The sequence below is a fragment of the Gorilla gorilla genome, chromosome 8 (assembly GCF_029281585.2).
Source record: "Gorilla gorilla gorilla isolate KB3781 chromosome 8, NHGRI_mGorGor1-v2.1_pri, whole genome shotgun sequence".
In the NCBI taxonomy this organism is placed as follows: domain Eukaryota; kingdom Metazoa; phylum Chordata; class Mammalia; order Primates; family Hominidae; genus Gorilla; species Gorilla gorilla.
Window position 1 is genome coordinate 45,504,713 of NC_073232.2, and position 25,327 is coordinate 45,530,039.

At 43.6% G+C, this 25,327-nt stretch overlaps 1 protein-coding gene across 1 annotated transcript in view; it reads left to right on the plus strand.

Moving 5' to 3' along the window:
• Positions 1 to 10,685: 10,685 nt before the first annotated feature.
• Positions 10,686 to 25,327, plus strand: part of PPA1 (inorganic pyrophosphatase 1) — a 31,621-nt gene continuing 16,979 nt past the window's right edge. Inside the window, exons 1-3 of the mRNA XM_004049564.5 lie at positions 10,686 to 10,990; positions 13,835 to 13,893; positions 25,055 to 25,108. Of these exons, the coding sequence (XP_004049612.2) occupies positions 10,927 to 10,990; positions 13,835 to 13,893; positions 25,055 to 25,108 (177 nt within the window). The 5' untranslated portion in view covers positions 10,686 to 10,926. The remainder of the gene's footprint in view (positions 10,991 to 13,834; positions 13,894 to 25,054; positions 25,109 to 25,327) is intronic.

The following is a 25,327-nucleotide window of genomic DNA, read 5'->3' on the forward strand; positions in this document are numbered from 1 at the left end:
CTTTCACAACTCCCCTTACATTGCTACGGCCAGAACTGTGTCACATACCCATGACCAAACCAGTCACGGGCATGAGGAATGAAACAACTGTGATGAACTTAGACTGATCAGGATCATTGTCCAGGGCTGGGGATGGCACTGAGTTAGGGGTGGTAGGTGGAGGCATGTCTCTGAGCAGAGTACTGTTAGAAAGGAGGAAGAGAGAGTGAACAGGTGTTAGGTGGGTACCACCAGTGGCTGCTGCAGAGGTCAACCAGGAAGAGCCCAGAGGAACTTCCAGGTTGGCTGACTGGGCAGATACTGCCTCATTAACTGAGATAGAAGACTCAAGGGAGAAATGGTGAATTCACTTTTGAACTGGGGGAAGGGGTTGTTTGTTACCACAATATTCTCTAGAAAAACTGACTAATAGAGCAATTGGTACCAAGAGCAGAATGCTGTCCTAAAATGTGTATTGTTGGCTTTGGGGCCCAGTGGTAGGCAGCAAAGAAAATGTAGCCTTTGACCACCTGGAAGACAAACAATATACTAAATAGCTTATGATTTTAGAGAGGTGGGAGACAGATTATTACTAGTGTGACTTGGTTGCTTTCAGCTGCGTTTGACGGGATTCCACAATAAACAGATGAACTCAGAAAAGAACTTGGTGATTTGTAAGCAGGGATGAAAGGAAAAAGAGAGAATCCAGAAGTTCCAGGGTTGATAGACGCAACTGTTGTTCATCTCCAACCAATAAAGGCAGATATTGAGAAATGCTTTGATTTACGAAGCTGATTAAGTCTCAACTTAAAACTTAGCCTTGGGACAGACCAAGGGGCTGAGCAACACCTCCTAGTGAGTCCTTTGTTGGATAAAATGGCTCAGGGAAAACAGACCAAAGGCATGGTTCTCCCATGGAAGCCTGTTCAAGTTACCTTAGTAATTATGCCCAGAAAGCAAAGAATTATAGGTGTGGTGATTGACACACAGTGCTGACTAGAATCAGACAGGTAAAGCACTATCCAAGCTTTCAAGAGCATTGTGAAGCCAAAGACACACCAGCCTGGCTTAAAAGGGACTATGACTGTTGGGGAAAAACCTTTGGGCTCTGAAGTTTCTGTGGGCAGGAAGGAGGCTGAGAAAGCGACTCAATCCTCATGGAGTGGATATTTTCTATAATAGATATGGCCAAGAAGGATAATGCAGAGGGTAAAGCCAAGAGCCCCAAAGAATGATAACAGGGGCTACTTCCAGGTAGCTGAACTGGGACCAAATGAAAGAACATTTCCTAGACACAGAAAGATTTGGAATTCTAAGAACCACTGATGTTCTTTCTGTTTATGAATAGGAGTGTCAATCTCAGTGCTTATTCTGTCTTGGCCATTGCATGTCAGATATAGATGTGGGGTAGGGAAACCTTTTCTCTATAAAAGATTAGCTGGGTGTAGTGGCGTGCACCTGTGGTCCCAGCTACTTGGGAGGCTGAGGTGGGAGGATCACTTGAGCCTGGGAAGTTGAGGCTGCAATAAGCTGAGATTGTGCCATTGAACTCCAGTCTAGGTGACAGAGTGAGATCCTGTCTTAAAAACAAAAACAACAAAAAGATATAGATGTGGGGTGATAGGTAACATTTGCTTATTTTTGAATTCATACATCTCTGGATGAAGAGGAGCAGTATCTGGACATAATGTGGAAATTATCATGAGATACTAAACTTGATACCATGATTGTTTGAGACTTTTGGGTGTTACTCTTTAGGGAGAGTGAGTATGTTTTTCCTGTGAAAAGGGAGAGATGAACATTTATGACTAAGAAGGTGGGCTGTAATAGAGGGTATTATTGTTCCCAGTTAATTGCTTCTCTCCCTGTAAGAGGATTATACAGTCTTAAACATGGTTACGCATTTGTAGTTCCCCCTAGAGGAGAAGTATTCATATGTCCATGCCCAAAGTCATAGGACTTTGTGCATAGAATGAGTGAAATTGACATATACCATTTCTGAGCAAAAGCTTGTGAGCCATTGTACAGTTTGCCATTTCTTTTTTCCCTCTGCAGCAAGACCAAGATGGTGGATACTTCTTCAGCCTGAGCTGAAAATAGGAAGGCAGATGGGGCAGAACCATAGCTGACCCATTGTCACCACCATGTAATCTGAACAAGAAATACGTGTTCATTCGCATAAGCAAATGAGATTTCTTATATTGTTTGTTACAGCAGCATAAACAGGTAAAAGTTGACTAACACAGCTGGCTTCCACTGGGGCCCAGCCAATGGAGACACAGGCAGGAGATTGGAGTGGTTGAGGAAGGGAAGGGGTGTGTCTCCCTTCCTTTTCTGCCCTAGGCAGCATCTCCAGCAGCAACTCTGTACAGATGAACAGGCCCACTGTGCTGCCAGCTCCACCCAGAGACCCTGCGCTCCTCCCTTTGGGTGACTGTGCCTCTTCCTCCCATCTCTCCAGCCTAAAGATGATAGTGGCTTCCTGCCATTGCCAATCTCTATTTGGTTTCTCAACTCTTCTATTACCTGTTGACCAATTCCCTGCCTTAAAGTTCCTGTCTTAAACACTTTGAGTAGCTTTTGTTTCTCTGGTTGACTTTAGTTGATACACCATCCTACGTACAAAGTTTGGAGTAACTTAATCTCAGATGTCTCAAACTTTGTTTGGAAAAAAGATATATTTGCTTTTATAATTGTTTTTTTTAACCATCTTAACCATTTTTAAATGTACAGTTCAGTGGCATGAACACTCATATTTACAACCATCACCACCATCCATCTCCAGAACTTACTTATTTTCTTTCTTTCTTTCATTTCTTTCTTTCTTTCTCTCTCTCTCTTTCTTTTTTTTTGAGACAGTCTCGCTCTGTTGCCTAGACTGGAGTGCAGTGGCACGATCTCGGCTCACTGCAACCTCCGCCTCCCGGGTTAAAGTGATTCTCCTGCCTCAGCCTCCCGAGTAGCTGGGACTACAGGTGCATACCACCAGGCCCAGCTAATTTTTTGTATTTTTATTAGGGATGGGGTTTTGCCATGTTGGCCAGGCTGGTCTTGAACTCCTGACCTCAAGTGATCCACCCACCTCGGCCTCCCAAAGTACTGGGATTACAGGCGTGAGCCATGGCACCCAGCCTCCAGAATTTTTTCATCTCCCCAAACTGAAACTCCACATCCATTAAACAATAACTACTTTTTCCTCCTTCCTTCCAGGCCCTGACAACCACCACTCTTCTTTCTGTCTCTATGAATTCCACTATTCTAGGTACCTCATGTAAGTACACACTATTGGCCCTTTTCTTGTTTGGCTTATTTCACTGAACATAATAACAGATTTCAATATAAATTTGAAAGTTTTCATGTTATAGGACCTGTAGGTGGTAGTTGACACTAAAGATATCCATGAGATAACCTAGACAGACAGTATCTCTCTAGAGAGAGAACATGAGAAATAAGAAAGACGATGATTAAGACGATGAAATGAAGAAGGCTGAGAGGGAGAATGAGAAATGAGTAGCAAAGAAGTAGGAAGAACATGAGAAGAGAATGTAGTCTTGGCTGGGCACGGTGGCTCACACCTGTAATCCTAGCACTTTGGGAGGCTGAGGTGGGTGGATCATTTGAGGCCAGGAGTTCAAGACCAGCCTGGCCAACATGGCGAAAGTTCATGTCTTCAAGTTACATCCATGTTGTAGCATGTGTCAGAATTTCACTCCTTTTTCAAGCTACCAGTCTGTCTTACCCAAGATATTTTTGGTTTTGAGTCATAGAAACTTTCCATTTAACAGGTTTAAACTGCAAGGAATTTATTATCTAATGAGACAAGAAGTTCAGAGGCAAAGTAGTTCCGGGGTTAGTTAAATCAGTAGCTCAAAAATATCTCCTTTTTTTTTTTTTTGAGATGGAGTCTTGCTCTGCCGCCCAGGCTGGAGTGCAGTGGCGCGAACTCGGCTCACTGCAAGTTCTGCCTCCTGGGTTCATGCCATTCTCCTGCCTCAGCCTCCCGAGTAGCTGGGACCACAGGCGCCTGCCACCATGCCTGGCTAATTTTTTTTTCTTTTTTTTTTTGGATTTTTAGTAGAGACGGGGTTTCACCGTGTTAGCCAGGATGGTCTTGATCTCCTGACCTCGTGATCCACCCGCCTCAGCTTCCCAGAGTGCTGGGATTACAGGCGTGAACCACTGCGCCTGGCCGATAATATCTTAAGAACACAAGTTATTTCCATCTTTCTGTTTTGCTGATTTCTGCATGGCAGCTTGGTTCCCAGGCAAACTCTCCTCATGGTGGAGATCTCATAAGAAAACTGCAGCACTGTTAGCCATTTGTATTCATCAGCTCTTGCTAGATTATGCTGCTGTAACAAACAGCCCCCAAATCTCTGTGACTTCAAACAAGCATCCAGAACTATACTCTTCTTAAGATAAAGGAAAAATGTTCCAGAAACCCTCTAGCAGCCTTCCCTGCTAGAGGGACAGTACTGTATCACATTTACATGACTGAAAAAAATCACTGGCAATCATGATTGTCTTTGCTCATTTAAAACTCATTCCTTGGCTGGGTGCAGTGGCTCATGCCTGTAATCCCAGCACTTTGGGAGGCTGAGGCGGGCAGGTCATGAGGTCAAGAGATTGAGACCATCCTGGCCAACATGGTGAAACCCTGTCTCTACTAAAAATACAAAAATTAGCAGGCGTGGTGGCGTGCGCCTGTAATCCCAGCTACTAGGGAGGCTGAGGCAGGAGAATTGCTTGAACCCAGGAGGGCAGAGGTTGCAGTGAGCTGAGATCACACCACTGCACTCCAACCTGGTGACAGAGGGAGACTCTGTCTCAAACAAACAACCCTCTCCCTCTCCCTCTCCCCCCTTCCCCTCCCCCTCCCCCCCGCCTTCTCTCTTCTCTCTTTCTTTCCACGGTCTCCCTCTGTTTCCGAGGCTGGACTGTACTGCCGTGATCTCGGCTTGTTGCAACCTCCCTGCCTCAGGCTCCCGTGATTCTCCTGCCTCGGCCTGCCAAGTGCCTGGGATTGCAGGCACACACTGCCAGGCCTGACTGGTTTTTGTATTTTTGGTGGAGACGGGGTTTCACCGTGTTGGCCGGGCTGGTCTCCAGCTCCTGACCTCCAGCTCCTGTTCTGCCTGCCTCGGCCTCCTGAGGTGCTGGGATTGCAGACTGAGTCTCGCTCACTCAGTGCTCAATGTTGCCCAGGCTGGAGTGCAGTGGCGTGATCTCGGCTCGCTACAACCTCCACCTCCCAGCCGCCTGCCTTGGCCTCCCAAAGTGCTAAGATTACAGCCTCTGCCCGGCCGCCACCCCGTCTAGAAAGTGTCTCTGCCCGGCCGCCCCGTCTGGGATGTGAAGAGCGCCTCTGCCCGGCCACCACCCCATCTGGGAAATGGGGAGCACCTCTGCCTGGCCGCCTATCATCTGGAATGTGAGGAGCACCTCTGCCTGGGCGCCCCGTCTGGGAAGTGAGGAGCGCCTCTGCCCGGCCGCCCTTCGTCTGGGAGGTGAGGAGCGCCTCTGCCCGGCCGCCCCGTCTGGGAGGTGAGGAGCGCCTCTGCCTGGCCGCCCCGTCTGGGAGGTGAGGAGCGCCTCTGCCCGGCCGCCCCGTCTGGGAGGTGAGGAGTGCCTCTGCATGGCCGCTGTGCAATCTTCCAAGTGTGAAGTGACAGCCTTTCTGCAGGTGTACCCAACAGCTCCGAAGAGACAGCGACCATCGAGAACGGGCCATGATGATGATGGCGGTTTTGTCGAAAAGAAAAGGGGGAAATGTGGGGAAAAGAAAGAGAGATCAGATTGTTACTGTGTCTGTGTAGAAAGAAGTAGACATAGGAGACTCCATTTTGTTCTGTACTAAGAAAAATTCTTCTGCCTTGGGATGCTGTTAATCTATAACCTTACCCCCAACCCTGTGCTCTCTGAAACATGTGCTGTGTCAACTCAGGGTTAAATGGATTAAGGGTGGTGCTAGATGTGCTTTGTTAAACAGATGCTTGAAGGCAGCATGCTCGTTAAGAGTCATCACCACTCCCTAATCTCAAGTACCCAGGGACACAAACACTGCGGAAGGCTGCAGGGACCTCTGCCTAGGAAAACCAGAGACCTTTGTTCATGTGTTTATCGGCTGTCCTTCTCTCCACTATTATCCTATGACCCTGCCACATCCCCCTCTCCGAGAAACACCCAAGATGATCAATAAATACTAAAACAAACAAACAAACAAAACTTCATTTCATGAAGATGAAGGAAGGGCTGGCTGCCCTGAGGCAAAGGTGTGCACAGAAGAGCGGCTTCTTTTTATTTTATTTTATTTATTTTTTGAGACAGAGGTTTTGCTCTTGTTGCTCAGGCTGAAGTGCAATGGCGTGATCTTGGCTCACTGCAACCTCTGCCTCCTGGGTTTAAGCGATTCTCCTGCCTCACCCTCCTGAGTAGCTGGGATTACAGACACGTGCCAACACGCCCAGCTGATTTTTGTATTTTTAGTAGAGACGGGGTTTCACCATGTTGGCCAGGTTAGTCTTGAACTCCTGACCTCAGGTGATCCGTCCTCCTCAGCCTCCTAAAGTGCTGGGATTACAGGCATGAACCACCACATCCGGTCTCTTGAACAAAATCAGGATTCTGTTAGAAAAGAGAAGGTAATATGGCCATTGGGCAGGGAGCTAGGAGTGTTTGGTATTAATACCCTCCATCTCACCCACTCTCTCTCAGTAAATGACATACCATTCAACTCAACCAGTTCTTGTAGCCAGAAACCTGGGACTCATCCTCAGATCTCCACCTCTCTCCTCTTCCACACTATTCAATCAATAATTCCATTGATTCTACCTTGAACACAGCTCTGTAATCAGCCTTCTCTTTTGCCGCCCAAGTTCAGGAAACCACCATCATCTTTCATCTGGGGCCCTGCAGTGGACTGCATTGGTCTCCCTGCCTCTAGTCTTACTAAACCTCAATCCAAGTTCTAAGCTGCTGATAGTACCTTTTCTTAATGCAATTCTGATCATGTTATTTTCCCATTAAAAACCCTTCTTAAGTTTCCCATTGCTCTTAGGAGAAAGTTCAATCCTCATATCATGCCTAAGGCTTTCTAGCATTTGGCCCTGACTATTCTCTAGTCTCACCGCTTTCTTTTTTTTTTTTTTTTTTTTTTGAGACGGAGCCTTGCTTTGTTACCAGGCTGGAGTGCAGTGGTGTGATCTCAGCTCACTAAAACCTCTGCCTTCCGGGTTCAAGAGATTCTCCTGCCTCAGCCTCCTGAGTAGCTGGGATTACAGGTGCATGCCACCACGTCCAGCTTATTTTTGTATATTTTTAAATAGAGATGGGTTTCACCATGTTGGTCAGGCTGGTCTCGAACTCCTGAGCTCATGATCCGCCAGCCTTGGCCTCCCAAAGTGTTGGGATTACAGGCATGAGCCACCGCGCCCGGCCTAGTCTCACCTAACCGTTTTCTGGCTTTTGCCTTGTCCCCTTTGCCTTATTAATTCCATGTCATCATTCAGATTGCAGGTTACAGGTCACTTCCTTGAAGAGGTTTTCTGCTCCCATAATGTAATGCCCTGTACTTCCTATATCATTCTACTCACCCAAATTTATTAGAAGTCTGTCTTTCTTCTAGACTATCAGTTCTGACTATAAGGCCTAGTAGGGCTACATCCCTACCCACCTATCACAGAGCATGACCACAGTAAGTGTTAAATAAGACTTAGTTATAGATTTGAAAGTTTTCATGTTATAGGACCTCTAGGTGGTAGCTGACACCAAAGATATACATGAGATAATCTAGACAGAGAGTATTGCTCTAGAGAGAGAGAGAGAACATGAGAAATAAGAAAGACAATGATGATTAAGATGATGAAATGAAGGCTGAGAAGGAGAATGAGAAATGAGTAGCAAAGAAGTAGGAATGGGCCGGGTGTGGTGGCTCACGCCTGTAATCCCAGCACTTTGGGAGGCCGAGGCAGGCAGATCATGAGGTCAGGGCTTTGAGACCAGTCTGGCCAACATGGTGAAACCCGGTCTCTACTAAAGGTACAAAAAATTAGCTGGGCGTGGTGGCACGCGCCTGTAATCCCAGCTACTCTGGAGGCTGAAGTGGGAGAATTGCTTGAACCCGAGAGGCGGAGGTTGCAGTGAGCCGAGATCGTACCACCGCACTCCAGCCTGGGCGACAGAGCAAGACCCCATCTCAAAAAAAAAAAAAAAAAGAAGTAGGAAGAACACGAGAAGAGAATGTAGTTGTGGCCTGGCACCGTGTCTCACGCCTGTAATCCCAACACTCTGGGAGGCTGAGGTGGGCAGATCATTTGAGGCCAGGAGTTCGAGGCTAGCCTGGCCAACATGACGAAAACCCATCTCTACTAAAAATACTAAAATTAGCCAGGCATGGTGGTGCATGCCTGTGATCCCAGCTACTCAGGAGGCTGAGGTACAAGAATCACTTGAACCTGGGAGGTGGAGGTTGCAGTGAGCCGAAATCACACCACTGTACTCCAGCCTGGGTGACAGAGTGAGACTCTGTCTCAAAAAAGAAAAAAAAAAAAAAAGAAGAGAATGTAGTTGCAAGCCAAAGAAGGAAATCAGAGACACCCAACAGGGTCACCCACAGCAAAGGGGACAGGATATGGACTGAAAAGTGCCACTAGATTTGGTCACTGAGTGAGAAAGATAATATTTGAGAAGAGATGGACTCCTTCTTTGTCAAACTAATGTACGTAAGAAGGTATTTTCCACCTTTACATTAATTCCTCTACCCATCCGTCCAGCAAAGATTCACTAAACATCTACTCTAGGCTGTGTACTGTGCTAGGCCCTAGGGAGACATAGTAGACCAAGGTCCTTTTGGGCCTATGGGCTCACTACACTTGCCTGCAAAGGAAAGTTACAATGCACCAGGGCTGGGTGTTTTACCAGAGCTGATAATGACTGGCTCTTTGAATACATTCGATGAAATAAGAGCCAGTGTGCAAGTCTGGAGGTCAGTGAGACTTTATTATCTTGCTCTGAGCTGGCAGGAGGCAAAGGGAAAGTGTATGTAGAACATTATTATTGCATCACTGCTGTCTTCTTAAGTCAGTCACAGATGAGAGTCTGGGTTTTTCCAAGAAAATTGGTTCCATCTGCTCAAAGGCAGAAAAGTGATAGAGCAGTTCAATCAAAAGAGCATCCCCTTAAAATATTCTTTGAACTTGATCCTACTTTTTTTTCTGAAACAGAGTCTCGCTCTGTCACCCAGGCTGGAATGCACTGGCGTGATCTCAACTCACCGCAACCTCCGCCTCTCGGGATCAAGTGTTCTCCTGCCTCAGTCTCCCGAGTAGCTGGGATTACAGGCGCGTGCCACCACGCCCAGCTAATTTTTGTATTTTTATTAGGGACAGGGTTTCACTGTGTTGGCCAGGCTGGTTTCCAACTCCTGACCTCAGGTAATCCGCCCACCTCGGCCTCCCAAAGTGCTGGGATTGAAGGCGTAAGTCACCGCGCCTGGCCTTGACCCTAATTATTGACTAAACTATTGCTTCGCTAATTTTTTTCCTGCCCTTCTGTTTTAACGGCAGTAAAACAGTGTGGTGAAATGTTCAAAAAATCAGTGAATCACAGCCTTCTGAAAATTAATGGGTGTCAGTGAGGTTTGGGAGTTGGATAGAGACAAAGGGAGGGACACCATAACTAACTGGAGATCTTACTAGGTTTTCATTTAATATTCATTTTTTACAATAGACATTGTTTTGAAAAAAAAGAGTTTAATTCAAAATGTCATTAAGGCACATTATCTTTAATGCTCTAGAAAAAGTTATTTAAGGAAATCCTGGCCATGAAATTAAAATAAATAAATAAATAAAACCAGGCATTCTTTGAAATGTGAATAATAATTTGCTAATTTATATTTAGGATTGTGGATATACTTTTTTTCTTTTACATGTATTCCTGGGGTAAGTGATGCAAATATTTTCCCACTGCCTCAATCAGTCTTTAGTTTTTGGGGTCTGGCCTGATATGATGGAATATAAACAGGAAATCAAGATCAGAAGAGCCTGTCCCTGAGAACACTCCTTCACGGGACTCTAGCTCACGCCTGGACCTTCCCAGTGCTTCCATCTGAAGCCCCTGGAGACCCAGGTGGGTTAAGTAGGGTGGCAGGGGGATGGAGGGGGCGGGGGGCGCGGGGGCGTAAATCCTCCCCCACTGGGGAGGGTGACAGTAACAACTTCCAGATTGTTTACAAAGATACAGGCTCTGCTTCAGGCATTTGACGTGTATTAACTCGGGTAATCATCCCAGTAACTCATGAAATAGTTATATTATTATCTTCACTTCCCAGATAAGCAACGGAGTAAGAGAGATTATAGAAAGTGGAGAAGCGAGTACCTTACTAGTAGCCACTAGGGGTGTCAGTAATATGGCTCAACTTTGTTACGACGGATCAGAAAAATGCTCACCTTTAAGACCGCAAGCAGAGCCTGTCTGGGGAAGCAGGTGACTTATCAACGCCTTTTGAGATAAGGAATAAGACTGCGGGGAGGAGTGTGTGTGAATTAAAGGTGAGTTCCCTGTGTGCGTGGTCGGCGGTCAACTCCTAGCTAGTCCAAGCTTAGAGCCTGCGCATTTGCCCTCCCGGGTCAGAGCCCAAAGCCGAAGGAACAGAACCAGCGCCGGCGGCAGCCACGTGGCCCAGCCTCTGAGCCCTAGCTGCCATCGCGGAGGCTGGGCCCGAGGGGCGGGGCTGGGGAGTGCGGACGCCCGGGCCTGGCGGAGTGCGCCTGCGCACGGGCTTGGCCCGGCGGGGGTGGGAACACTAGCGGAGCCGCGTTAAAGGCGCTCCCAGCCCCGCCCGCCGGTCCAGTGCTCGCAGTGCGCAGGCGCGGGGTTCTCTCCTTGTCAGTCGGCGCCGTGTGCGGGCTGGTGGCTCTGGGGCAGTGGCGGCGGCAGGACTCCGGCACCATGAACGGCTTCAGCACCGAGGAGCGCGCCGCGCCCTTCTCCCTGGAGTACCGAGTCTTCCTCAGTGAGTGTCTGCGGCCCGCGGCCCCTCCGCGCCCGTCCGCCCATTCATTCCCGGGCCTTGCCTCCCCGAGAGGGTGCGGCCCGCGCTCGGCCCCAGGTCTCCGACGCGGGCCCGTCTCCTCGGGCGCGTTGTGGGGCCTGGCCCGCCTCACATTGCATACTTGCCGCCGCCGGTCGGGGCGGCGAGGGTCGCCTCCGGCCATCCCTCTCCGCTGAACGGAAATGGTCCCTTTCTCACGCCTCGGGGTACCCGAACCTGGGCCCAGCTAGTTTTGCAGGTGTCTGGCTCTGACAGGGTCTGTTGGGAAAAGGAAATCACCGACCCACCCTAGAAAGGTGCTTGGAAGTAACATAATTCCCGTAAGAGGATTGCTCAGTTTGGAGAAAAGGCGACTCCGAGGAGGGGGCAGTGACTTCCTAAAGACCTTAATTCCGCCGCCGTAGCTCAGATTATCGGCGCTGAGCGGAGCCAAGTCCACCCCCTCGTTTTACAGACGGGGAAACTGAGGCCCGGATCGGGAGCCGTCTGTGAAGGCGCTGGACCGGTCCTCCGCGGTCCCGGTCGCGCTCCTGCCTCTGCGCCGCCTGTTTTCCCTCAGCGCCGATGCTGGGAATGCTCCTTATGAAACAGAAAGCTGTTGCCCTCAAATCAAACAGATGACGTCAATCTGGAAACATGACTGAGAAAGTGCCAAGTTTTTACCTTTGCAGGATTCGGCGTCTAGGGGGTACCTACCCCGGGTCCTGCACCTAGGGCTGCACGGGGAAACCGGGAGGCTGCGTGCTGGCGCCCTCCACGCCCCTTAGGGCACCACCTTTTTTGGCCTTGTAGGTGGAGGAAAGCTACTTAGGGTTTTTCTTTATCCTCTTACTCCCCCCACCCCCAGCTACTAGGAGTAGATTATGGGCGATAACGGAGGCGTTCGTAAATGTGTCACCACAGGCGCTTCTATTTTAACCTCTTTACAGTTTTATTTGGAAGGAAATGGGCAGGTGCCTCGAACTCTGAGTTGGTGTGTGAAGGAAGGGGAAGCGGGGAGTAGAGGAGACGAATGAATAGGCATTGAAGGAACAAAAAGTAGCCTGGTGCGGGAGGAAAAGGAAAGCGAACTGTAAAGCTTACACATCTAGCCGAAGGTTAACTATCAGGTAAAATCCAGGAAGGGTGAGAACTACCCCCCACTCTCCATTTTATTTAATTTTGCAATTAAGCAGCAAGGACAGTCCAGTAACTTTTGACTAATAATTCATGGGACTGTTTTTCTGGAAATAGTGTTGGCTCCAGAATTTCTCTGTAGGAAAGGCTTACAGAGGTGACTGGTTTGAAGGTGAGGGGTGGATCTTCAAGCTATATATGCAGAACACACTGCTTTTACTTAGGTTATTTATTTGCAATTAATATTTGATGGCCGTTATGGGAGACCAAAGCTACTCCTAGAATTTGGCACTAGCTGAAGTAACTGTTTTTATCAAGTGGAACTCTCTGGAACTTAAGAAATACTAATAATTAGAACCCACTATATAGTTATCAAATTTTAAGTGCTTTATCCTTCCTTAATAGAAATAAACTTTTTTAAGCTTTATAATATTACATTTGTCAATTTCTTTAAAACTGATAAAGGGCTGGACAGACTGCAAAGTCACAATTGGCCCTAAAGGGGCTTTTATGTTTTATTGTTTGTTTTTTGAAACAAAGTCTCGCTCTGTTGCCCAGGCTGGAGTGCAGTGGCATGATCTCGGCTCATTGCAACTTCAGCCTCCCGGGTTCAAGTGATTCTCCTGCCTCAGCCTCCCAAGTAGCTGGGATTACAGGCACTTGCCACCATGCCTGACTAATTTTTGTATTTTTAGTAGAGACGGGGTTTCACCATGTTGGCCAGGCTGGTCTTGAACTCCTTACCTCCAGTGATCCACCTGCTTTGGCCTTCCAAAGTGCTGGGATTACAGGCATGAGCCACCGTGCCTGGCCTCCACTTTGATTTTTAAACTTGAAGGGATGCGATGTGGACAGTAGGTTTCCTAAAGAATACTGAAGAAGTTTTAAAATTACTTTTTGGCTATAGTTAGGCCTCTAGAATATATTAGTAATATATATCTAGACTATAATAGAAATTATTTGTGAAGATGTTTGTTGCAACTTGATTATCCTTAAAGAAAGTCATAATCTAAGATGGCTGGCTGTCTCCGGGAACACCACTTTTAGCAACATTGTTTAGTAAAGTGGTCCCCTCCCTTCCTCCCAAGTACTTCATAATGGTTCTGTAAACTTAACTGATGTAAGATCAGTCCAAAACAATTTAATCGCCTTTTGTGTCCTTAGTAGTCTCTGCTCTCACTATAGAGATTAGTACTTATTAGATGCCTACAGAGTGCATAGGATGTAAACCCAGCCTAGCCTGGGAGTACAGTCAGGAGAAGTGAAGTATACAAACAGTTTTTCTAGTGTAAGAATAATATCTTGGTTTAAAAATGTGTACTGGTCGGGTGCAGGGTGCAGTGGCTCACCCCTGTAATTCCAGCCCTTTTGGAGGCTGAGGTGGGCAGACTGCTTTGAGCTCAGGAGTTGGAGGAACATGGCAACACCACCTCCCTACAAAAGACACAAAAATTAGCCAGGCGTAGTGGCTCATGCCTGTAGTTCCAGCGGCTCAGGAGGCTGAGGCTGGAGGATCACTTGAGCCTTCAAGAGGGAAACAGAGGTGGCAGTGAGCCAAGATCACACCATTGCACACCATCCTGGGTGACAGAGTAAGGGACCTTATCTCAGAAAAAAAAAAAATGTGTACTGTGGGCATTTAGCAATATAATTAATTATAGTAATAACTTTTTCTAATTTATTTTGCAGAAAATGAGAAAGGACAATATATATCTCCATTTCATGATATTCCAATTTATGCAGATAAGGTAAGGCATCCTTGTTTTTGGACACAATCTCTTTACTCAGATCAGCTAGTTCTACATATGAATTTTCTTATATGTCTCTCAACAAGTGCTTAAAATGCTTCGTTGTGCTGTGAGTTAGAGGTCTGTTGATTAGGCTGGGCGTGGTGGCTCACGCCTGTAATCCCAGCACTTTGGGAGGCTGAGGCGGGTGGAGGGCTTGAGGCCAGAAGTTCAAGAACAGCCTGGGCACCATGGTGAAACCCTGTCTCTACAAAAAATACAAAAATTAGCCGGGCATGGTGGCATGTGTCTGTAGTCTCAGCTACTTGGAAGGCTGAGGTGAGAGGATCGCTTGTGCCTGTGAGGCAGAGGTTGCAGTGAGCCGAGATGGCACTACTGTACTCCAGCTGGGTGACAGAGTGAGACCCTGTCTCAAAAAAAAAGGTCCATTGACTAAATAAGAAGTTAGTCTTAAAACTAGATTATTTAGTTAAAGGAGCAAATATAATTTGGGGAAGGAGAGGAGGAATAAAAGCAAAAGTATTTAATCTGTCTTGGAAAAAAAAAAAGAAAAAATTACATTGGTCCTTTTTGTATGTGTATTTGGAACTAAAGTCGTAATACTTCATTACTGGTTCTAAAATAAACCAGGTAGCCAGCACAGAATTTTGGCTGTGGGATCTTTATGAAATAGTAAAAGTAAACTAGATTATTCAATGAGTATAGGAAAATTTAGTAACGGGCTAGTACCGTTAAGATTTGCACAGTTAAGATAGAGTTAATACAGGTAGGCACACAGACTTCTAAAAGGAAATAGCTGTTCCTGTATACACCAGTGAGAAGAAACCTAACTTTAATACAGATTGGTAGGCTTACCACAAATTGTAAAAGTCTTTACTTTTCTAGGGGAAAAAGAAGTCTACAACTGTATACACCAGAATAGCTGAGTGTGGGGCAATTGTAATCCCACTTGGGAGGCTGTGCTGGGAGGATCACTTGAGTCCAGGAGTTTGAGACCAGACTGGGCAACATAGCAAGACCCTGTCTTAGGAAAATAAATAACAATAAAATATATATCAAAATAGTTATGATTCGTGGGACTGCCAGTGACTCTTGGTTTTATTTTCATTTTTGTATTTTTATATTGTCTAATCTTTTTACAAAGAACATGTGTTATAAGAACAACTTTAAACAGTCATTTTAAAAAACACATCTCTTCTTAGCCTCCTTTCCAATGGAAGCAGTTTGTACTGTATTTAGCAACTTAACACAAGGACAAATATCTTATTCTTTTTCTACCTTTCAGTTTTTTTCCTTCAGTAAGGAAGTTTGATTCACATTGAGTACAAAGGTTTTTGAGTTGTAAGAGTTACATAGGTTATTGACCTTCTTTAGCTAGATGTCAATATACAACACGAACATCACTTTGCAGTGCACGTCTAGAATAATAGTAATTTTGTTCTTGTGTGTGCTGTCTTACTGTTTTTCTGGGCCTGACTATTAGATAGAAATAGACACATTCATTGCACTTCTACCAGGAAGTTTGCTGCAGTTCTGTACTGCCTGAAATTCCAATTTTTGCATTGCTTCCGAGGAGCCTTCCTGGGTAAGACTCCAATTAGAGGCAATGGAGCAAACAGCCCTAGGCCAATTATGTGCCACAAATACAGGAGGGACTTCTAATTGGCATGTGTTTTTCCCGTGGGAGTGTCAGAGTGGTATTTATTCAGAAACTCGAATTTGTTACATCTGATTTCCTGGGAGTTGATATAAACTGCAGAATCCTTCCCTCTTCAATTGGCCCCATTGGGTTGGCTTGAATTATCTGCTTGTTGTATAACAGCATGTATATCATACTGTAGCATCTCAGACCATTTTGAGCAATGAAGAGGTATAAAATGATGACCCTAAGTTTATTGATAAAATACCCTGGCATACAGGTATGCTACAGGCAGGAAAACATTTTCTTGACATAGAGCTATTTTCCCAGTGTTCTAAGTGACTGTATTCCTACCAAGGACCAGAATGATCATAGATGTTTTGGTACCTACTCTTATTGCTGCTTCAAGTTACTCCAAAATAGGAAACAGGCTACATTTTGGTGTCCTGTTAAGTGTGTTCACTTAGATTACTCCCAGACACTGAAGTCTTATAAGGGACTGGTTGTGTCTATAAAGTGGATTACTCAAAGGAAGACTCTGCCCTTGGCACGCCCTGTCCCAGCTCAAAAGCACAAGCTCTTATGACTCTGGATTTTACCAGTAGTCTAGACCTCAGTGGACGTTGGGCAGAAGCCTTCCTGCCTGAGAGGCTGGAAGGAATTCTTTTGTTTTGTTTTAAAGGAAGTTACTTGTTTAAAACACAAATAAAGGTGTGGTAGACATCATTTTGGATTATAGCCTTTAAAAAAAAATCTGATTAACTTGATTCATTAGAGTGTGATTTTCTTTCTTTTGTATAAAAAATCTATTGTGATTAAGTTTACATGAATACATTCTCATGGGCTTGGCCTTGGACTTTATTCCTAATATGGTCAGTCATCCGAGGGATGATAATGAGGGAATGTCATGATCTAGTGAGCATGTACCTTTAACACAGCTCAGTCAGCTCCACTAAGGGAAAATGTCCAAGGGCTCATATCGATATCAGACTAAGGAAAAATGCCCAAGGGCTCATATCCATATCAGACCTTTTTTTTTTTTTTTTTTTTGAGATAGGGTTTCACTTTGTCACTCAGGCTGGTGTGCAGTGGCATGATCTTGGCTTACTGCAGCTTCAACCTCCCAGGCACAAGTGATCCTCCTGCTCCAGCCTCCTGAATAGCTGGAACCACAGGCATACACCACCACGCCCAGCTAATTTTTCTATTTTTTTGTAGAGACAGGGTTTCCCTATGTTGCCCAGGCTGGTCTCGAACTCCTGGTTTCAAGTGATCTGCCCACCTCAGCCTCCAAAAGTGCTGGGGTTGCAGGCGTGAGCCACTGTGTCCAACCCATATCAGGACCTTTTAATGTGGATATTCAGTTTGGCATATGCCATTAGGTAATCAGTCCAGCCAGTTCTGGAAAATCTTGTGACTCGCGTACCCTGCTTTGATTATTTCCGAATCCAGTGGGTAGAGAAGGTAAAGGCAAGGGCTCACTGGATATTTTTAAATTGTAGGGATGTCCTTTGCTCTGGGTCAATTTTAGGATCAAATATAAAAGCACCTATAGCTCAGAGTATCTTCTAACATAAAACTTCTGAGATACCAGAAATTTTCCAAAACATGGTATAAACAGTATGAAACACTGGGTAGATAAAAGCTTTCTCTAAATCTTAAAGTGCTCAAATATCATGACCTGATTTTTTAGTTTTAGAAATCAGATATTTTTCTATTCCATATCTTAAACTTTCATGTTAAATTCTAGTTCTGACAATGTAGGGTTCTATTTTTTTCAGGTGATTGTTGGGAGCGTATAGAAGCATATATAAATATGGAATATGTGTTTCTTTTTTCCCCTTCTAAAAGAAAGTCAAGCCTCTAATCAAATAGGTTGATGCTTCAGAAACTTAACAGGATATTATCTGCAATTTGGCATAAATGCATTTTTCTTGGGAAAGTTTCCATGGTCAAAATTATTAGTCATTGCAAAACAGAAAAGTTTGACAACTGGAAATGCAGACCCTTTTGCTTGATTTTGTAAAGACAGGAAAATAAACAGATTATGCTTAGAATATCTTTTCAAAATTTAGTCATCATAAAGCTTATCTGAAAAGAAAAAATAGCAAAAATAGCAGCTTTTTCTTTCTTTTTCTTTTTTTTTTTTAAGACAGGGTCTCACTCTGTCACCCGTGCAGTGCTGTGATCTTGGCTCACTGCAGGCTCCATCTCCTGGGCTCGAGCAATCCTCCCACCTCAGCCTCCTGAGTAGCTGGGACTACAGGCACACACCACCGTACCTGGCTAATTTTTTTGTATTGGTAGAGACAGGCTTTCGCTGGTCTCGAACTCCTGAGCTCAAACAGTCCACCCACCTCAGCTCCCAAAGTGCTGGGATTACAGGTGTGCGCTCCCACACCCGGCCAGCAGCTTATTCTTAGTTATGACATGACAAATTAAGTTATTGCCCTACACAGGTACATATGGTAGTGTGTAGTAGCAAATACAGGCATTTGTTTGAGCTGCAATGAGTAGAAAATCTATGTAACTGGAAAACAAATGAGTATTACTAAAAGTTTTGTGTGTATGTGTTTTAATTTCTTTACTTTAATAAGTTAATGATCTCCCTTGGAATCTTAACACAATTTGTTGAACAAATGTTTTTTGGGTTGGTGTAAGTCATGTCTTTCTTTGCTAAGTCACAATTCTAAGTGAATAAGGGGCACAACAGTGTGAACTTCAGTCATCATATTTCTTTCTGATAGCTTCTCAAATAGACTTCTGTCACTGTCAATGAAATACTTCAGGTATCCGTATACTTTTAACAACTTAGAGTATATCCTTCTAGAATCATATAACCAACTTTACAGCCAAAACTTAGAGTTAAGAGCCATTGTCATTTGGTGAGCAGTGAATAAGATAAAGTATTCTTGGAAATGATGAAATCTGGTATACCTTTTCGAAAGCATCTTTATGGGGATGGAACATTTTCTTTTAACTACGTGAGCTCTTCTGATAGGGATTTTATACTCCAAAACTAGTCTATAAGTTCCAAAAAAAAAAAAAAAAAAGTTAAAGCTTGGTTTGGATTAGTTTCTTGCTTTATGTTTATGCTCTAGATAAATTTAGAAGAAAATTCTCTCTACCTCTACTGTTTTTTCTCCAAATTTTATTGCAAAACAATAAAGATTAAAAAATGGGGGGTGGGCTGGGTGCTGTGGCTTATGCCCGTAATTCTAGCACTCTGGGCAGCCTAGGTGGACGAATTGCTTGAGCTCAGGAGTTCGTGACCAGCCTCAGCAACATGGTGAAACCCTGTCTTTACCAAAAATAGAAAAAAAAAAAATTAGCTGGGTGTGGTGGCAGGTGCCTGTGGTCCAGGAGGCAGAGGTAGGAGGATCACTTGAGCCCTGGAGACGGAGGTTGCAGTGAGCTGAGATCGTGCCACTGCACTTCAGCCTGGGTGACAGGTGAGACTCTGTCTCTAAATAAATAAATAAATAAGAGTGGTGGGACCACAGGGTGATTTTTGTGTTTCTTTCTAAGCCTGGTATTTACTAGATTTCTGAAGTTATCTAGAGAAACACACAATGAGTCAACTTGAAAATGCTAATGTCAGCCACTTGGTATAATTCTGTAGTGTAGTTCATCGAATTTACCAAATCCAGGGTTAGAAATAAATCTCAATGCTGGGCGCGGTGGCTCATGCCTGTAATCCCAACACTTTGGGGGGCCAAGGTGGGCGGATCACCTGAGGTCGGGAGCTCGAGACCAGCTTGACCAACATGGAGAAACACTGTCTCTACTAAAAATACAAAAATTAGCTGGGCATGGTGGTGCATGCCTGTAATCCCAGCTACTCGGGAGGCTGAGGCAGGAGAATCGCTTGAACCCGGGAGACGGAGGTTGCGGTGAGCCGAGATTGCACCATTGTGCTCCAGCCTGGATAACAAGAGCGAAACTCTGTCTCAAAAAGTAAAATAAAGTAAATAAATAAGAAATAAGTCTCAATAAAGACACATTGAACTTAACTGCTAGGATTTAAAGATGTGCTGTAATTAAATTAAGAGCATGTTCCCTATATATGTACTTAACTGCATTAGTAATAACAGCCTACCAAATGGCCATAGCCTATTCATTAGTAAACAACTTGTCAGACTACTGACTTGGTCCATAAGACCCCAACCAGTTTGGAGATGAGACGGGGCCTCACCATACTACTGTAATTAATATTCCTGTTTAATTAGTGAAGTTACAAGCCTAACCAAGATATAGGAGATATTTCTTCTATTCCTGAAACATTTTTATTTTAAATCTTTTTGATTAATGGAGTGGCATAATGTAGAGTTGTTGAGTTTCCAATTTCCTTGGAATCTGGACATCTTTAACGTTTTGTTGTAACATCTTGACTACTTGATAAAATGATTGTAAATCTGGGAAGGGAAATAGACTTTTTTTTTTTTTTTTTTGTAGAGACAGGGTCTGTCTATGTTGCTGGTCTTGAACTCCTAGTCTCAAGCAATCCTCTTGCCTCAGCCTCCCAAAGTGCTAGGTTTACAGGCACGAGCCACCATACCTGGCCTGAAATAGACAGTTATATTTCTGACTTTGGGAACAAGAACTAAAGTTATAGTTTGCCTTTTCCCGTATCCCCCACTGGTTTATCAGCAAGGTAATTATTGAGTTTATAAAAATCATCCCTCTAGGGAGACTTAACTTCCTTCTTTTCTGAAACTGTTAACAGAGAGCTGAGAGCTCTGATGCCAGAGCAATGACTGAGACTCCAAAGCATGGTAGGATTGGAGGATGGAGTTCTGGGAAGTCCTAACAGTGGGAGTAACAAGATAGTAAATCCAAGATCCAGCTAAGTAAAAGCTGAAACCAGTTGGGATTAAAGAAGAAGGAATGAATTTGTAACTGGGTAGTACGAAATTTCTTAAAATCAGTATTTTTTAAGTGCGTGAATATTGGAACCATTAGAATGCATAAAAACAGTAATAGTTTTTATAGCAACAGAGTTGCTATAAAATTCATTGAATTTCTCATATCAGTTGCCCTGAAAAATCCTAAATATCACTGTTGTTCACCTAGTAGCAACTCTTTGAATTGTAGCCAGATGTCTACAAGAAGGTTGTTCTTTAGTAGTAATTCTTGCTAAAGTATGTGGGACACCCCCTCCTTACAAGTACAGAGCTGGGCAGGATGGCTTGCGCCTGTAATCCTGGCTACCAGGGATGCATAGGCAGGAGGATCACTTGAGGCTAGGAATTAGAGACCAGCCTGCTCAACATAGTGTGACTTCATCTCCAAAAACATAATTAAAAAACAATTAGCCAGGTGTGGTGGTGCACACCTGTAGGCCCAGCTACTTAGGAGGCTGAGGCAGGAGGATTGCTTGAGACCAGGAGTTGGAGGCTGTAGTGAGCTATGATTGCGTCACTGTACTCCAGTCTGGATGACAGAGTAAGACCCCGTCTCTCTCTCTCTCTCTTTAAAAAAATGTTTTTTAAGAGACAGGGTCTTGCTATGTTGGTCAGGTTGGTCTTGAACTCTTGGCCTCAAGCAGTCCTCCTGCCTCTGCCTCCCAAAGTGCTAGGATTATAGGCGTGAGTCGCTACGCCTGGCTGAGACAAGTATTACTACAGCATCTACATGCATTTGAAAGTGTGCTAGTATTCCATGCATAAAAAATGATGAGTTCATGTCCTTTGTAGGGACATGGATGAAGCTGGAAACCATCATTCTCAGCAAACTGTTGCAAGGACAAAAAACCAAACACCGCGTTTCTCACTCATAGGTGGGAATTGAACAATGAGAACACATGGACACAGGAAGGGGAACATCACACACCGGGCCTGTTGTGGGGTTGGGGGAGGGGGAAAGGATAGTATTAGGAGATATACCTAATGTTAAATGACGAGTTAATGGGTGCAGCACACCAACATGCAACATGGCACATGTATACATATGTAACAAACCTGCACTTTGTGCACATGTACCCTAAAACTTAAAGTATAATTAAAAAAAAAGTGTGCTAAACATTGATTTTACAGATGAGTCACTCACCCCAAGCTGTAGCCTGAGGCCTACAAACTGGAAGTACCTGATTTAGCAGGCGAGAATTGTACCCCTGAACCACCAATGCTACCAGCAGGAAGTACCTGATTTGGAAATCCAACTCTTTGGGAGTTAAAAGAACTTTTATTTTGTTCATTGCTAGTCTTCAGAGCCTAGAAAAGTGCCTGGCACATCCTGGTGGTTCACAACAAATATTTGTTGAAAAAAATCAATGAATTGACTCTGGCTTTTGCAGGTACTCCTTGTTGTTTTTCGCCCAGCTAATTTCTTTTCTTTTTTTTTTTTTTTGAGACGGAGTCTTGCTCTGTGGCCCAGGCTGGAGTGCAGTGGTGTGATCTCGGTTCACTGCAAGCTCCGCCTCCCAGGTTCACGCCATTCTCCTGCCTCAGCCTCCCGAGTAGCTGGGACTACAGGCACCTGCCACCACGCCCAGCTAATTTTTTTGTATTTTTAGTAGACACGGTTTTTCACTGTGTTATCCAGGATGGTCTCGATCTCCTGACCTCATAATCCGCCCACCTCGGCCTCCCAAAGTGCTATGATTACAGGTGTGAGCCACCACCCCCGGCCTCACCCAGCTAATTTCTAAAAAGCACCAGACCTTCAGGCTTTTGTTCGCAGCAGAATTCTCTTACCATTTTCTGAAGGATGTTTTCTTCCTTGTTATTTTTTTCCTTCCCGTTAATTATGTAGATTTATGTTATTAGGTAATACTGTTTTTAGGGTCTATACATATTTGTCATTTACTGCTATTAAAGTGTTCAATATAGTTTCTAAACTTTGAATTAGTTATTTTAGCTCTATCTGCTATATCTTTCTTGAAGCAATGTATTCATTTGGTGGTGTTTTAACGAAATTAACAGCTAATCTTGGCGAGCTCTTCAGTTGATCTTTCATGTCGTAACAGCTCCATCTTGTGAATCTTTAGGGTACTGCTGCTGGAAACCGAAAGCCCTGACTTGTTCTTTTCACAGACCTACAGATCTCTCGTTTTTACACCTGAGAAGTGGACAAAATACTTGAAAACCTAGTGGGCAAGGTGAAATTTAGTCAAAGATTGGTTCTGAGGTTTTCTACCCAGGATTAATAATTAGTGTTACATTTTCTAAACCATCTGGTTATTTTAGAGGGAAACAGGGATAGAGCAGTTTCTTCAGTCCTAGATTTAAGTAATATCTCCATTCTTTTGGTTTTTATGTTGTATTGGGTAGGTGAGGTATCAGGAGGCTTGGAGCAGAAACCTATGGATGCTTTAGTCTCCCATGGTTTCAGCAGGAACTTAAAATGACAGAAGTTCTACACTTTTGAATCAAAATCAGTGTAGTTTTTCTGCTTGGTAGCAGCAAGGTAATTATTGACTTGAAACCTTGGACTTATTCCCTTGTGGCTTATCAGTTCCCGTTTTTTGATGGAAAGTAGCAAAGAAGTAATTCTAAAGAGTGGTGTAACCAAGTGATTTTCATTTTAAGTTAAGTTCTTAAAATGTACTTTACCAGTCTGGGGTAACATGGCAAAGCTCCATCTCTACAAAAAAATATATATATATATATAATATATATATAATATATATTATATATATATAATTTATATATATTATATATAAATTATATATATATAAATTATATATAAAAAAATTATATATAATATATAAAAATATATATATTATATATAAAAATTATATATATCATATAAAAATTATATATAATATATAAATTATATATATAATATATAAAAATTATATATATTTTATATAAAAATTATATATATATTAAATATATATAAATTATATATAATATATATATGCACATACACGCACATGCACACACACACACACATATATACATATACACACACACACACAATTAGCTGGATGTGGTGGCATGCATCTGTAGCTCCAGCTACTCAGGAGGCTGAGATGGGAAGATTGCTTGAGCCAGGGTAGTTGAGGCTTCAGTGAGTCAAGCTCATACCACTGCACTCCAGCCTAGGTGGCAGAGTGAGACCTTGTCTCAAAAAAAAAAAAAAAAGTACTTTTTATAAGCATAATTGCAGGCCAGGTGCGGTGGCTCACACCTGTAATCCCAGCACTTTGGGAGGCTGAGGCGGGTGGATCACCTGAGGTCAGGAGTTTGAGACCAGCCTGGCCAACATGGCGAAACTCCATCTCTACTAAAAATACAAAAATTAGCCAGGTGTAGTGGCATGCCCCTGTGTAATCCCAGCTACTCAGGAGGCTGAGACAGTAGAATCACTTGAACCCAGGAGGCAGAGGTTGCAGTGAGCCAAGATTGTGCCACTGCACTCCAGCCTGGGTGACAGAAAACAGTAATTGCAGATTTAGCTTCATCTGTGCCCTTTGTAGAGGCTAAAAACTGAAAAACTGCGGTTAAAGTTCTATTCCTTGAAAAAAATAGTATTCTGAATAATTGAAGCTCAAGTTTAATTAAATAACCTATGGCATATTTAACTCCAGTGTGCAAAATGGGTTGGCAAAGTATGGTTTGTTTTTTCATTGTGTTTTTAAACTGCACATCTGGGAATTTACTCCCTGAATATATCATCCATTTTATAGTAGTCAGTTTAAGGCTGTAAGCCAATTACAGTAGAACTATCATTGATTAAAATATTTTTAAAGCATATTCTCTTATCTTCAAGGTCAAAGTCCTTTTCAGGGGGGCTTTATTTCTAAAAGCAGCCGAATTGGGAGAATAATGTGGATAATGAAGCTGATGAGTTTTGTTTGATGCTAAAACTAAAGTATGACCAAGTAATTAGGCTGATGTGGGGTTCGTCTTATAAACTAAAGTATGATCAAGTAATTAGTCTGACTTGGGGTTTGTCTTATAAACCGTCTCTGAAATAGAAGTTCCAAAAACATTTTGAGTAATTGCAGTGTCTCTGAAGGAAATAACACTGGCCTTTGGAGAGTGTTTTGAAGATGGTCTTCTTCAGAGATACAGGTTCTGTTACGTTTATTTAATAACTGTTTCTTTCCTAGGAACATTCTTTCCACTGTCAGCTTTTATTCTGAAACACTTAAAGCATACAGAAAAGTTAAAAGATTTATATAGTAAGTTGGCTGGGCAAGATGGCTCACACCTGTAATCCTAGCACTTTGGGAGGTGGAGGCAGGAGGATCACTTGAGGCCAGGAGTTTGAGACCAGCCTGGGCAACACAGTAAGACCTTGCCTCTATAAAAAATTTAGAAGTAAATAAAAATTAAGAAGAACTATACAGTAAGCAATCATATACTGATCATCTTGATTCTATAATGAATATTTTCCTATAATTGCATTATTTCTTCATCCATCATTCTCTTTTTTTGATGCATTTTGTTGAAAATCCAATTGACTTCAAAGATCTGATACAATGAACAGTTTGACTTTGGAAGAAATAGTGCATGCTCCCTCAGAGAACAAATTGGCTCCTGTGACCATCTCACTTTCTCTTTGTTTTTTCAGGATGTGTTTCACATGGTAGTTGAAGTACCACGCTGGTCTAATGCAAAAATGGAGGTAATATTTCACCTTACATTTGAGTCAGACTTAGGATATTGGTTTTGATCTAGTCACACTGACTTGATCAAGGATGAACCATCTGAACGTCAAGGTTTTTCTCTGTCTGGTCCCAGTCTATTTTCTAGTTGTATCTCCCATTGCCTACTAGTCTTCCCTTTGGGCTCCAGCTAAACTCAACTGTTTACAAATATGCCCCAAACTTTTCTTCCCAACATC